Source organism: Parasteatoda tepidariorum, chromosome 5 (genome assembly GCF_982258835.1).
Source record: "Parasteatoda tepidariorum strain Cologne lab strain chromosome 5, Ptep-v5.0, whole genome shotgun sequence".
Lineage (NCBI taxonomy): Eukaryota > Metazoa > Arthropoda > Arachnida > Araneae > Theridiidae > Parasteatoda > Parasteatoda tepidariorum.
Genome location: NC_141759.1, coordinates 16,186,860 through 16,203,409, shown reverse-complemented (window position 1 = coordinate 16,203,409; position 16,550 = coordinate 16,186,860). Strand labels below are relative to the sequence as shown.

General features: G+C 27.2%; 1 protein-coding gene across 1 annotated transcript; it reads right to left on the bottom strand.

Moving 5' to 3' along the window:
* Window positions 1–1,279: 1,279 nt before the first annotated feature.
* Window positions 1,280–15,841, bottom strand: LOC107438372 (uncharacterized). Its single transcript, XM_016050653.4, has 2 exons — window positions 15,611–15,841; window positions 1,280–3,587 (listed from the first exon to the last, which is right to left on the bottom strand). Exons 1-2 carry the CDS (start codon window positions 15,639–15,641, stop codon window positions 1,405–1,407), a joined length of 2,214 nt encoding a protein of 737 aa, XP_015906139.3. The 5' UTR covers window positions 15,642–15,841; the 3' UTR covers window positions 1,280–1,404.
* Between the last annotated feature and the right edge of the window lie 709 nt (window positions 15,842–16,550).

The window sequence follows — 16,550 nt, the reverse complement described above, 5'->3', positions numbered from 1 at the left end:
TTTATTTATGCATTGAATTTTCACGCTTTAAAATGCAGAATATTAGTGAAGCAATATTTGATAATTTATTTTGCTAATATGTTTCTTATTTAGCTAATGTTTTGATTTTTTCACCATGTACAATCTAAATAGCTAATATACTTTTTTAAAAGCCAATAACAACATTGGTAGAATTCTTCTACATAAGTACAATACGATGTCTTTGATGATAAAATACTATGTCTTTGATGATAATATATTATGTCTTTGTGCTAGAACATTGTGTTCATTGGCGAGCGAGCGCAACGAGCCATGGTTCACGGCGTGATCCACATAGGATTGCGTAGCAATTCTGGGGGATTGGCGAGCGTTAGCGAGCAGGGGGCGGAGCCTCCTAGTATTCTATATTTATATTATAGACCATCTAATTTATCCAATTATCGAATTTATATATCGTCTAATTTAACCCATTGATACACGAACGTAAACTAGTGTAAACCGGTTTCAGCAGCGTAAAAACAATAAATCTGTATAATATCACCTGATTATTAAGGTTTTACGCAGAATCTTTTAGTGCGTCTAATAATTTGACCAGGGACTATTTCTATATATATATATATATATTTCTCTTACACCGTGACAAAAAAAAAGCCCCATTACAACTCCCCAAATGGCAAAGCTAGAAAATCGACCAATGATTGCCGCTAGAAATGTCACATGCCAAATCTAGCTGAGGTGGATCAACGTATAGCGCTTTTAAAAACGGATACTGAAATGACCAGAGTGAGCATTCTCACCAAGTGTGATCTGCTGATGACAACCTAAACAAAATGGAATTGAATAGGGGGAAAACTGGATCCTACCACGCGATTTTCCGACCAATAAAAATGCGCTGACAACAATGGAAAACGGTGTCAGATCATTATGATTTTATGTTATATAGAGAAACGTTTTCCTATAATACTATTTTTTTTTTAAAAAAAAGTTGTTATATGGATTTCAATTGAATTCTTAGTTGTTTTGAATTGTTTTGAATTCTTAGAATTTTGTGCATTTGCAATGTACCTAAGTTAGTTGAGAGCGAAGCGAGCAGGGGGCTCAGAACACTATTATATATATCTTCCTAGTGATTGTTTTTTTGGAAATAGTGAGGAAAAATAAATTACGTAAAAAATTTTTGATATTTCTTCAGATATAACGAAAATGAAAATAATAAAGTTTTGACAATTAAATTAATTATTGAAGTTGTGACAAATAATATATAGCAGATATTGTTTCATTAACCTTAAACAACTAGCACTAAAAAACGGAGTTACATATTTATTATAAGACAATTAAACGTTTGACAGTAAACATGATTTGTCTTTTGACAGAGAATATGATTTTATTTGCATTCGTTTTTGATCGCAAAAAAATTTTCAACTATCATCTGCTATCTTTCTCAACAACACTCTCCAGTAATTCAAGGAGAGCTGAAATCTGTGGATTCAATTCATCTTGGAAAGAGTGACTAGTCTTCTGCTCCAGAATTCGTGACTTTAATTCTGTGACTGTATTTAAAGATAGAGGCGAGGACCAGATTACGATTTCTTTCCCATGATTCCAGTCATCATCAGTTAGTGATTGATTTAAGAGCAGAACCTTTTTTAATCCTTTCTCAGATAGTATAAGTTCGTTTTTGTAACGCTTTACATCATTGATATTAACAAAAGATGCATTTAAAAGCAAGGTGGCACTTTCAAAAAAACCTTTACTCAGTGCATACTCTATACAACTACGACAAATAAGTCGAAATTCTGCTGTGATTTCAAGAGAAGACAAGTTGTAGTTTATAAATTTTTGTAACGCATTGCCTTCTGTTTTTGATACAATGAACGGCATTTCTATGAATAGCTTGAAAAAATAATTATCACTTTCTCGCAGAAAGTCTGCTTTAAATTGTTGAATTTCCTCCCTCGTCTCGAAATACCAATTCATCAAATGATTCACAAGCTCATAATTGGACAAAAATATTAGTGCCAAATAGATAACATACGGAGGCCGCTTAGTTTTCTTAAATGTTTCAATTCCAGCAGATTGATAAGCCCATCTCAAGAAAGATTCAACTGCTTGGATGTTGCCATCGCATATCCACTCAATACAAATATGCCAATAATTAAGTTCATTAAGCCACGATGTTATCAGCTCGTTGCGATTGATTTTATAGGGATAACATTCTGGTGGCAAGGTAGATTTTGATAATAACATGAGGAGTGAATTCAGATTGCTTGAGTAAATAGCACTCTTAAATTCTTGCCGACCAAATATAAAGCAGATATATAGTTTAATCTCTTCTTTGGAAGCATCATTTAATATCCTAATAGCCATGTTCAGATTTCCTATATTCAACAAATCCAACAACACATCTAAGCAAAGAAGTTCATTTTTCAGAAATGATCGTCTTAGTCTTAAAGAACTGGCACTCCATATTTCTTTAAAAATCATCATTTCATTTCCCATGTAACCCTGAAATTTCATCGTTGAACTAATATTCTGCATTATAAATGAATAAGTGTCTTCTTGAAGATTATTCAATAGTTCAAAAATTGTGGACAAGAATATTCTTTGATATGGCCAACTTCTGAACAAAAACACTAATACGATAGAATGATTCTGAAAAAATTCGGTCATTTGAGTTATACGATTGACATGAGATAATAAAAAACATAAAACATCTAAAGTTTCTGAAGGATTCTGATAAAATAGACTATATATAAATTCCATACGTCGAGTAGCTTGCAAAAGCCATTTACTCAAATGATCATTTTTCTCCTGCTCCGACAATTTTTTCCAAAAGTGCTTTAGGGCAACTATATTACTTACTCGAATCGAACAAGCAATCATATTTACATCAATACTAAGCTTATCATCGTATATGTTTTCATGATCTATGAGTCTAGTTAGTAAACTCCCTAAATTATTCTCGAGGACAGAGGTCCAATATATTATCAAATCACGCTTGTAATTTTCCCAAACCAGAACGATTCTAAATAGGTTTCTAAATTGTTCTGGAATTTTCTCCCACAAAATTGAAGCATATTCCCCTAAACAGCGAGAGCAAGCTCGCTTATACAAATGGCTAATATTTAAGCTTCCTAAGCGTCCCTTATCGAATAGTTCCGTAAGGGATTTCACTATGTCAACTGTTCCCTCAACTCTCCAATAAATTGTACCATGCTTCAAGTAATACTCCCAGAGATTTCTTTTATATTCTGTCCATATGCAGTAACTATGAAGCGCTTTCGACAACTGCATCAAAATGGGAAGAATAACGTATGAGATTTCGGTCTTCAGGGATGAGGGCAAAGAGATAGTGGACAATCTGTTTAATATTCTTTTCTCCAACTCAGCCATAAGTCTGCTATCGTTTGAGAAAAAACCTACTGAAGTAGGCGTCATTTCATTCCTTATATCAGGAGCCATACATAGCCCAACTGCAACCGACACTACTGCAATACGTTGCAGGGAAGGAGGTTCAGAAAAATTGTTTATGAAGTCGATTTCCGTCGATTCTGTTTTAAAAGTCTCGAGTGTCCAGTTTCCAGATATCTTTTCTTTACGGACTCCATCTGCAAAATACAATTTTTAACTTTAGTTTTGAATTAAAGATTCGAATGAAAACAGTTCAAAGAACATAATGCATACATAATTTATCACGAAGCTACATTTAATCTACATGTTACTGGTTAAAAAGAAATTAAACATTGTTTACAATACTCAGGTTATGTCTAATGCGATATTGTTACTATTTTACGATTTTTTACGATTTTAAACTCAAATTTGTATACTTTTTTTCAACTTAAGAGATTTTCAACAAATCGGTCATTGAATATATTTTTGAATACCAATTATTAACTACTTCCTTGTGGTATCGTGCAGTGGTAATTTCGTGTAGTTTGATCAACTGGAAATTGCTAGCATGAAATATGAGAAGTGGTATATTGATATTCGCAAGATATACGGTATCATTGACTCTACAATTTTGTTTAAACTTGCTGTATGATGAAAGATTTTAGCTTTTAGCTATGGACATTACATAAAAAGTGATACGCATTAAAAACTGTTTTTAATCGTAATTAGCTATGCATGTTATTAATACATTTTCATAATTTAAAAGTAAGAAAGTTGAAATTAATGAACTATGTACATTTGTGTTCAAAAGTACATAATTTTTGCAAGGAATTCAGAGAAAATACGTTTTAGTGTCTGATTTCGTCACTATACATATAGCCTGCACTAATTGATTTGCATATTTAAGTTCACTCCCTTAAACTATTAATAAGTTATTCAGTGTGATTCGTTTTAACTTCTTTTTTGCGCACTGCATAGTGCGCAAAAAAAAAAATCACCCAGAATAACTTTCTTTCTAATGGTTGGATTTTCACGTTCTAAGTGTCAATCTTAATGAGGGGGTAACCTTCAATATGCTAATATTTTATCGCTAATTGTTAATAAAGTTACGAGACGCAAAAATGTAATTTCTCTGAATAATTTTTTTTTTTACATATTTGGATTCTTGACCTGCAAAACATAAGAGATGGCTGTGATCTGGAAATTGTGACCCTAATAGTTTGGTCCATAGAGTCCGTTTTGTTTTTAGTCATATCTTGATAATTAAATGAGCGATTTCCAAAAAAAAGGAAAAAATTGCACTCACTTAGGAAACCTATCTACCGAAAGATAATTTAAATTAAAAACAATAATTTTTAATAATTATTTATTATTTAATTTAATTGTAGATGAAAAAATTTTGAATTATGAGGTTTAAATTTTTTTATACCATATAACCCCGCGTATTTTTCTATAGCAAAATCTAAAGTTTAAACTGTTTTTATTTAGTAGAAGCAGAGATAAATTAAAATTAATTACTTTTTTAAAAAATGATTTGGTGAAAATGTAGAAATATTTAAATGGGGAGATTAATATTTAAATGTGGTTATTGTACGAGGAATTTTACTTACGCATGCTTAGTGTAAAATTTCATTAATATTTTTTCAGCTTATAGCCGAAATTAATCTTTTCTTTTAATTATGAAATACGATGAAGTCATCTGAAAATTTACTCGTAATTTAGCAAAGAGTTTCGAATAAAAAATTTTATTTAACGAATGTTGAGTTTTATAAGATCATATAATGTTTTATTAATATTGTTTAACTCTTCAATTCAAACATTAAACAACGGAAGATTAATCAGTACTCAAATTCAATTGGTCCCCTCATTCAATAGTACATAACTGAAGTTTGACCTTGCAGGTTAAGCTATTAGGGACTAAGTGCTAGATTAGTCATAAACAGCCTTATTTATCTATTCAAGAATACTTTTATTTCATTCATGTTCGATTCTTTTAGCATAGTGGTGATACATCACCAGTGTCAGTAACTGAAACTGATGTAACTGAACTCAAAACTGTTAATACATTTTTCAGTTATTTTGTATTTCCAATTTAAACTAATTTATTTATATTTAAAAACATTTTTTTTTATAAATAGATGTCTTTTTTATCATCCTGTAATGTAGAAATTATAATATTATTTTTTTTTAAATATTGTGAAAAATAAAAGATTAATTTTTAAACAAATTTAGTATTTTTTTTAAGTTATTATTATTTTTTAATATTGCATTTTTATCCTTATGCAAAAACATTATTTATCAGTATTAAAAGAATATTTATATTTAAAGGATTAGGTATTCACTTTATTTATTCAATGAATTGTGGAGCTTCAAAAATTATAAACCTTTTCTTATTATATTATATTATTTTCCTGTAATAAGTTAAAGCAAATTGTATAAAAAATATCAGATATTTATTGATACATGTAATTATTACGTGTACAGTCCGCAAAGAAAAAACGAATCACCCTGAATAACTTTCGTTCTAATGAGCGAATTTCCACGAACGAAGTGTCAATCTTAATGGTTACTGGGAGTGACGTCAAATATGTTAATTAATTAGCGCTAACTATTAATTAAGTTACGAAATCAGAAACAAAAACGTACTTTCTCTGAATAAACATATATATTCTTTCTACATATTTGGAATTCTGACCCTTCATCCTGTAGACAAAATTTCGAAAAAATTGGGTCGTAAATTGGATCGCAATAAAGATTTATATATATGGCGAAAGTTTAAAAAGATGCCAAATTACCTCGCCGTATAAAGTGAAACAATTTAAAACAACCTTAAAGAAACTGAATGAAAGACGAGACGTCATAATATTGTGCGTCTCAGTTGCTATAGGCAACCAAGAAGAGAATTTTTGGATCTGCTTTCTGGGCATAGAAAATAGTATTCGTTTTCATACTTTGAAAATAAAATTTGAATTTAAAATGAAATTATTTTTGATTTTCCAAAATTTAAACGTTGAACTTATTATCTGACATTTTTTTAATTTTTTTAAAGATATTATTTGTATAAAAATGCTGTACTAAACCCAAATTTACTTAAGTTATTATAAATTTATGATTTATGAAGAGTTGTAAAGCTAATTGATTTTACAGATCAGTTCAAGTCTTTCAGGTAAGGAAAAGAAAAAAGAGATCCTGCCAAAAATTTGGGGCATGATTCTAATGCGCAATCAAAGGGTTTTATAAAATTCACGGTATTTCTTTTCGATGAAATTGAAATATATATGTATATGAACAAGGGAAAAATTACAGAACAATGGAAAAAAAGGGGGGGGGGGAAGAAAATAATAAAAAAAACAAAGAACCGGGAGAAAAAATGACAAAAAAAAATTTTTAAAAATCCGGAAAATAAAAGATATAATCTTCTTATCAGCCCACACGATTATATCCGCAATATTAGAAAGTCCTCTTTTTTGCGGATATAATCGTGTGGGCCGATGAAAAGATTATATCTTTTATTTTCCTGATTTTTGAAAAAAGAAAATTTTGTCCTTTTTTTCCCCCTCCCGCTTTTTGTTATTTTTATTTTTTTCTATTTTTTCTTTTTTTTCCCCTTTTTTCATTGTTCTGTAGTTTTTTCCTTGTTTTGAACTTATTTTATGAGTTCTATTTACTTGCAGCTTACTTTTTAATGTTTTTACTTTTTCTTTTATTTTATTTTCTGTTTTTACATGTTACTTATTTTTACTTTTTGTGATCTATTTTATTTGTTGTTATTTTCATAAAAAAAATTTTTTGAGTGCTCCTCACACTATTGTATTAATATATTTAGCTTCGGCTTTATTGATACAATATCAGAAAGCACTCGGTTTTGCCGATGTAATCGTGTGGGCTGAAGAAAAGATTAATATCTTTTTTTCCGGTTTTCTAAATAAAATTTCATTCTTTTTTCTTCTTTTTTTTCTTTTTTTAAACTGTTTGTTATTTTTTTACCTATTATTCCCCCTCCCCCAGTTTCTTTTTCTTCATATGTCTATTATTTTTCTTTGTTTTATTCTTCATTTTGAACATATATATATATGGGTCATTCTCACGAAAACGGTCATTTTTCAGTTCATAAAATCCCAAAAAAGTAAAGTGAATAAAAAGCTCTGAAACTTTTTATAATATTAATAGAAATATGTAATGGCATTATAAAGAAAGTATATATCCTATAAATTATACTTAATATTTAAATTAATTAAATTTTTAAATAATTAATTTATAATTAATTAATTTATAATAATTAATAATTAATTAATTTAATAAATTAATTATTAATTATTATAAATTAATAAATTAATTAATTTAATAAATTAATTAATTTAATAAATTAATTAATTTAATAAATTAATTCATTAATTTTTTAATTTATTTTTCAAATTAATTAATAAGTAAATTAATTATTTTCACTATTTAAAAAGTGAGGGAATGACACTAATAGTGAGGGAATGATATTTTATTTTAATACATGTTTTTATCTAAGTTACATCTACCTAAAGTTTGAAAATGATAACATACTAAGTATATCTAATATTTATTATAATTTAGTCTTATATATTTAATAGTTTTTACAGGTTTGGGAAATAAAATTCGCTGGCACGATAGAACAAAAAAAATTTTAATAATATACTCATCTCTCACTTCAGCGTCATTCCCTCACTTTATACATTAGTGAGGGAATGACGAATTCAATAAAATTTAAAAATAACAGTTAGGCCTAATTAATTTCTGAAGTCAATCACATACAATTATATTCATACAAGAAAGCAGCATATAATTATCCACTTTCTGGATGAAGTTGTATTTTATTTTATTCTAAAAAATGACATGAGGGAATGACAAATGTAAAAATTTTTACCTGGTTTGATTCATTCAAATTTATTCCACAGCAAAGCTTCTTTAAGTTGAAGATGGAAACATACTGCAATTTTGTTCTATGATGACAGTTGTTAACTTCTGATGTTTTTATTAAAATATTTTTATTCTAAGAAGATTGCAGGTGATAAGAACATTGTTGTGAGGGAATGATGCGAAACACTGGGGACAAAGTTTAAAATAATGCTGTGTTAATATTTTTATCAGAAATTAAATTTAAAATTGATTTTCGGAATTCTATATTTCAGTATTCTGAAATAAAAAACACGAATTTGTAAAAAAAAAAAATTATTTCAGAAACAATTTTTTTCTTTTTTTAAATCAGCAGTGGGGACAAGTGAGGGAATGACATATTGGAATATATTAATTACCTAAATTAAATAAAAAATAAAAACTGATAATTTTATTTTTATTCTTTTGTTAGCTTGCATTCTGAAGGACACTTTCCTTGAATTTTTTTTTTTCGTTAGCTGTAAAACAAACATAAAATATACTGGGGACATGAAAATGACTGTTTTTGTGAGAATGACCCATATATATATGTATACATAAGAGTAAATTTTACGTGTAGTTTTATTTTATTGTTAAAGGTCATTTCGATATGACAAATATTTAGGTTACATGTTTTTCTTAAATAAGTAAAATTTGCAAATAGCATCCCTATGTATAAATTCCTAAACTGATTTTTGCAAACATGTTTTTTTCCTAAGCTCTTCGATTGCGATCAGTTACTTATTTATCACCAAATATGGTTACTAAAGTTTCTTTGTTTTATTCCTTTATTTGAAAACTTATTTTTCTATTTTCACCATCCACTACCGACATCTGATACGATAGCGCCATTTTAAGTAGAGTTCGTAAGGTCTTCAAGAAGTTAAAAATGCAGGGGCGAAACTAAAAAGATGTATTTTATTATGTTTATATTCACCACAACATTCAATATATAATTTCAAAAATTTAATTTTAAATTTAATGATAACTTTATAATTACGATCGATACTGATACCACACTGTTCTTAATTTATTAAGGACTAGATTCTAGAGTCTAGAATCTAGACTTTTTAAATGAAAGGTCAAATCAGAAGGAAAAAAAAAAAAGTTTCAAATCTTTGAAAAAACTAAAATTCATCAGAAGTTGGAGTTAATTTTACTTAGAGTTTGTCGTTGTATTTTGCAGTTGTAGATTATTTAGAGATTTTCTCATTTTATATAGAATTTTACTAGTTTTAATTGTTGAATTAGAGAAAATAATGAGACCTCACTACCCTTAACTATTCCCAGCATTTATGCAAACAAATCCTTTCATTGGTATTTTTTTATTTTCTGAAATTAATAGAAGATGGTCGCTGAAACTATAGATGAAAAAATAGCTTTGCAACAATATTTAAAAATTAATGCTGTTGGTGGGAACTATTCAACCCACCCCTTTATATAAGGTAAAAATGTTTAATAAAAGAAATTATCTGAAACTTAATGCATATGTGGTATTTTTTATAGATAACTCTTCTAGGTTTTGCTGAGTTAAATGAATAATTTAACTTTTTGATCAATAAGTCAGTGACATTCTTTGGTTAAATAATCTGTGGCTTAATTAATAGAAAACTATAAATAGAATCAAAATGTTTGAATTCCTTCCAATAGGATTTAAGTGGATACCTTATAAGCATTTTGAATATTGCAAATATTGTAAAGTATAAATTAGCTGAATGTTATAAAGTTTCTCATTTTTAAATGTAAAAATTATATAAAACAAATAAATATTTTGTAATTTTATATTTTGATTATTTAATATAAATAACTTATTTAATGTAGTATTCTTTCCTATCAGTTCTTTCATTTCAGTTGCTTTGTAGCAGTTTCTTTTCACAAAAACTAATCAATTTTATCATCGAATTTTAAATTGAAAGGGGGGGAGTATTTAGAGGATAAACTAACTCAGAAATTGTGCTAAATGATTTTTTTATGATTCGCCGAAGCATTGTTAGAGATTCGCTCTTTGAAAAAATGAGTTCAAATTTTTAAAAATGCTAATTTCTTGAAGTATATTGATGAATGTAAATTGTAAAAAATATAAAAAATGCCAATATTTTGACTCAAACAAAAACATATTACAGCGGATCATAGAGTTTAAATAGCAAGGTTAGAGAATTCAAAAAAAAAGTTAAAAGGTAATAAGTAATAATGATTTAGTTTTTGGCTGCTTACTAGGGTCTCCGTTTTTGCTTCATCAACGGAAAACTAATGGCCAATGTGAAAATAGTATAAATAAATATTTAAAAAATACACATGCTTTATAACATTTGTAAAATAACAAGTATTTTTCTGAATTAGAATTTTTAAAGAAGTTAGCTGCCTTCTAATATAAGAGTTAACTCTTGAAACTACTGATCATGCATGAAATATACACCTGAGCTCAAGAATGAGCTACCCTACACCAGAGCTCAAGAATTTGCACTTCATATGATTTCCGAATGATACTGAGTAAACTTGGTTTCAAGTAAAATGAATGGATATTATTTACATACTCATTAAACAAGAGTAACACACCAATTAAACAAGAGTAACACTTGTTACAGTTTTTAACTCTGACATTCTTTTCATGACATAACTTCTTTTGCCGACGATTTTGTCAGTTTTTTATTATTAATTTAAGCCAGTTTACGCATTCTTGTAATTTTTGCATTTTATATTTGAAATTTTAAAGTCGAATGACGTGCATGAAGTGACCCCTTGTCCAAAGAATCTAAGTTAAATAGTTAAAAGGCCGATTATTACGAAAACAATTAACAACTCCTGTTTAATGAAACAATTATAAATGAATCATTAATATTCCTGTTTTTTATTACGAAATATTAGGAGAAATTTGTGTTCATAATTTCTTCAAAACGTATGTTAAAACTATTATTATAAGTTATTTAAGTAGAAAAAAGTCAAATGGAGGAAAAGAACAATTTTTAAGCTGATAATTCCAAAAATAGCACGTTTTTCGAATCTTTTTTTCTATTTTAGTAGTTGTTTAACAAAACAAGGCATATCAAACATTTTCCTAATATAGCAATATTTTTTTGAACTGTGTAAAAGTTGAGAAATCATATAAACAACTTTTAAAGCAAATATTTTCAACTTTTTAAAACAAAAGGGTAACTTTCTTTAAGTTAGAGCACAAGAATAACTTAGAATGTCGAAATAAAATTGTATGTCCATAATTTTTTGTTAATTTAAAAAACAAAACAATCTGGTGTATTTTTTCGCTGTGCACACATACGCATTTACTTTTCATTACTCGAATAAATAAGAAACGATAAAAAAAATAAAATTAATAATTTAGCTTCATTTTTTGTAAACAATAGTATTCTCAGTAAATAGTCAGCTGTTCTGCATCGAATGATATTGTGTGTGATCAGTGAAATGTTTTTAATTTCTTAACAAAATTTAATTCTCAGATAGCTTGCAATAAGTCTAAGTTTTCTTTCAATAGGAACTTAGCAATAATTTAAGAAGTAATTTTATTTTAAAGGGAAACATAAATTAAAGTACTAAAACGATTGATTAGTATATTATTGGAAAATAATATAGATGGTAGCACAAAAAATAAGATTTTGAGTTAAAAATTTAATTAAAAAGTTAGAAAAATAATTCTGCGAAACAAGCGCAGACAGATAATTAGAGTTTATAAATTTATTTTAAGATTAAGGCGATATATAAGATTTTTAAAATCATTACAAATGCTGACTACGTATTTTTATTAATATTTATAAAATATATTTTCAAGAAATTGATAAACATATTATTCCAAATTTATGCATACGTATGCATATTTTTGAAATTGTATCAGTTATTGAAAAACAAAATCGAAAAATAACAAATAATCACATTAAATAAGCACAATTTGGCGTATAATCATATTCTATCAAATGCACTCTTTTATAAAACTAGACAATCGTTGAATAAAGTATTTTTTATTCAAAATATTTTGTTCAAATTTCTTTACTAAATTGCAAATAAATTATTAAACGACTAAAAAAGAAGCATCATATTTTATAGTTTAAAAGAAATAAAAATAAAAAAAAGATTAGCAAACGATTATTAGCGAAAAAAATATAAATGAAATTTTACGCTAAGCGCGCGAAGTCAAGTTCCTCGCAAGTTTATCACATTTTAATATTAATCGCCCCCTTTAATTATTCCTTTATTGTCGCCAAATTATTTTTTTAAAAATAATTAATTTTAATTTTTCTCAGCTTCTAATAAATAAAAACAGTTAAAAGTTCAAATTTTTCAATTGAAAAATATGTAGATTAATATGGTATAAAAAAATTCATACCTTATAATTCAAAAATTTTCCATCCTTAATTTAATTAAATAATAATTAATAATTACTAAAAATTATTTTTTTCATCAAATTATCTTTGGGTAAATGAGTTTTATGAATGGGTGTAATTTTCTTTGAATTGCTTTATTAGTTTTAAAAATATGACTAAAAACGTAAAAAGCGAAATTAACATTAAGGGGTACGAACTTTGGATCACTCTCCTAATCAAACTACGGGGACCATATTTCCCAGATTGCGGCTACCCCCTATATTTTGAAGGTTAATAATCCAAATATGTAAAAAAAAATACATGCTTATACAGAGAAAGTACGTTTTTGTGTCTAATTTCGTAACTTAATTAATAGTTGGGACTAATTAATTAGCATATTTGAGGTCACCCCCAGGAACCATTAAGATTGACACTTAGTTCGTGAAAATCCGATCATTAGAACGAAAATTATTCAGGGTGATTCTTTTTTTTTTTTTTCCGACTGTACATTTTTGTAAACAACATGATTTTTCTTTTCTCTGTGAGATTTTGAAAGAAAAATGTGTAGAAACGTCTGAATCTAAAAAAAAAATGTATTTGTACAAACACTGTGTTCCAATCTGCTTTGTTTTTACTTTTTATCATGGATAGTATAATACAGTAAAATATATCAAATTAATCAATCTAGTAAGTTGACCACCTGTTTAGTTGTCAAGGGTGGTTTTAGGAGGGCTATTTGTCAAGTTCTCAAGTAAGTTAACAAGAACCGTATTTATTCCAGGTATTAAAAGCATGTAAAATCTTTGTAACCTCATCACTTTCTTATGTTGAACCCAAAAATAAGTCAAATTTGTCTAGGAAAGTTATTCTAAGTCCTAACTAAGAAAAGTTCTGAAAAAAGACATTAGTTTACGATTCGAAATGTACTCATTTGATGAAATTATATAGAAAGATAACCTATACTTTTTTGTGAATTGATAATATAGAATACTATTGCGGGCTTTTGTAACTAGCTGGATTTTAAATACATATAGCAACATCGATGTTGAAATTAATACAATGTCAAAGTTTTGTGGGGTATGTTTGAATATGAACTATGTCAACCTTCGTCTATCAAACAGTACCTCTATATAGAATCGAGTATACAAGTCTTACATACTACTGAATTGTGCTGTTTTATTAATTGATTGTTTTATTTACATCATTTAGCTCATTATTTTTCTTTTTCATTTTTATTTATTAGCCGAAAGAAACTTATTTACTTCATCGGATTTTTGACCGCTATTTTGTGTACAAATCAACTGCTTAATGGGGACCATTTATTGAAGATGCCGATGACGGATCACGTCTGGAGGTCATTTTTTATTTCTCAATAGGTACCACTATATAAAATCGAATCAACAAGTTTTATATACGACTGAATTGGTATTTAATATTATTAGTGGTAGTTATATTACATTTTCTTATTACATTAGGTACTAGCGTACAGATATTTTAAGAAATTTATTTCTAATAAGTACCTGGCATACATCACTAACAAAATATACGTATTTTGTTTTTAAACAAATTTGTTTAATTATAAATTTATGTCACAAATTATAATTCATTCCGGTAATTAATTTCTTAGGATACATGGGGCATTTGATTAAAAATTATTTAATGTCATAAAAGAAACTAAAAGTATCTTTATTTTGATTGGTAACAGGACCAGGTAAGATATAGATGCATAACAACAGCAACGTGAAAAATATAAAAATAACATAACGTGTTGCTTTTATACTCTTCCAACAAAACCATGTGAAAAAAGATTAAAAAGTTTTGAGAAAAAAACTATTTTAATACTTACACACATGAATAAGCTATTTTATTTAAAATAAATATTAAATTTAAATGTTGAATTCTCTTTTCAAGTACAAGAAGTATAAAGTAACTGATTCGGAAGTTTAACAAAAGATAAAAGTGATTAATTAAAAAACTACATTCGGCTGATGTTTCAGGATCGAAAAAAATTGTTTTAGGCATTTAGCTTTCTAAACAGCGAAAAAAAATCTAAAAAAAATCTGTGAAATATGCAATAATTTTAAAAATAGCAATTAATTAAAATAAATGATAAGCGTGAGCAATTTGTGCAGCAATTATTCTGCTTTGAAAAAAAGTTTTGAAGTTTTTTAAAAAAATGCCTAAAACTAGATTTTCTTAAATTTTTTTATTATCTCAATATATATATATATATATATATATATATATATATATATATATATATATATATATATATATATATATATATATATATATATATATATATATATATATATATATATATATATATATATATTTATAAAATCTTATCTCCTAAAGTCTTAATGTTCACACATATAACTTTAAAGGTTATTGTTTATGAGTTATGATACTTTTAGTTTAAAAAAGAGCGATATTGAAAATTTTTGCACACTCGTAGGTTGTATTATCATTACAATGTAATTTTTTTTTTCAATTAGGGCACGTACATGATCGGATACATAAACCAATTTAATTTAATTTATAATTATTTTATTTTATAATCGATGTTGAAAAGCCAATTTAATTCTGAGTCTACGACTATCACTACTGAACTCCATAGCCTTCTAACTTTGTAACTAATCCACATGTGCGTTAGATGGAGAGGAAAACCGCTAAAATATCGCCGTGATTGCACGCTGAGAAAGGGATTCTGACCCGTCTACCACTGAGATTATTTTATATCAGTACTGTGGTTGGTGCGATCAAGGAGCAGGATTTTCATCAACCAGCAGCAGCTGGGACTCGAACTTGGTCACTTCATTGGGAGAAACAACATTTCCGATTTATAAGGGAAAAAAAGTAAATAAAATACGAAAAATGCTCTTTTTCCGAAGTTAATAAGAAAATACTGATCTAATTCGCATTTCAATTCAGAAAATGTTATTACCGAAAATAAATTTTCACATTAAAAATTATTTTTTAGTTTTTCATAATAATTCAACTATATATAGAATGGGGTAAGTACTTACCATTATCATTTCCAATAGCAAAACTTGTCATCCTTACAGTTTAAACACTTAATCACGTGCCTCTGAATACACTAAACTATATTTCCTTTCTTGGGGAGCCTTGCACTTATAAGACTAACTCCCTTACATTTCAGAGCAGTTCATTCTTAAATGCATATGTTGCCAATTCATCAATGTCGAATACGAATTGTTCACTTCCTTGAATAACCACACCCTTACTAACTCTCAAATGAATGGTTTCTTATCTACCTTTTCTATTGCTGCATTCCAAAGCAGCAATACTTGCTTGTAAAATCACATTCATTCTGAATACTTTTGAGAAGAAGACCTGGGGAGAATCTTTTCATTTCAAATTCTCAGATAATTAATTATTATTTGATTGTGAAATTTTCTTTCGCAAATTAAATACAAGAAAAAAATAGTAAAATAATTAAATTTATAAATCATGGAATTCAAAAAAAATTAACTTTGAATAAGAAATTAAGATTCCTTTCAAAGTTAAAGTTCATTTAATTTAAATTTATTAACTACATTTGAATTTTATTTTAATATACTTTATTAAATGAGTCGTTTAGTATTTGACTGTGTAATTTATTATTTAATCTTAAATAGAAAAAATTAATAATAGCTATCAAAACTAGTTAATTTTAAAACTATTTGCAATATGTAGAATAAAACTAAGCAGCTTAAAATTTGGCATTTGATGACATATAAAAATTCAAGTAATATTTATATAGAAGCAAAATTCGCTAGCAAAATACGAATAAAAAAATGAAAGGTAAAAGGACAAAAAAGAACAGAATGAAATATCCAATAAATAATTTTGCTTTTTTATATTTTAACCGCTTTAAAGATAGAAATATCATAGTTATTGTTCCAATTCCATAATAAATGATAAATAACGTTTAATGTTAGTTACTTATCTGGATTATTCTAAAAT

Bases quoted from the DNA above. Each gene is read 5' to 3' on its own strand.
- LOC107438372 (XM_016050653.4), bottom strand. From the start codon at position 15,641: ATGACAAGTTTTGCTATTGGAAATGATAATG. The intron at 3,588-15,610 runs GTAAGTACTTAC...TGTATTTTGCAG, and splicing joins TGCTATTGGAAATGATAATG to ATGGAGTCCGTAAAGAAAAG.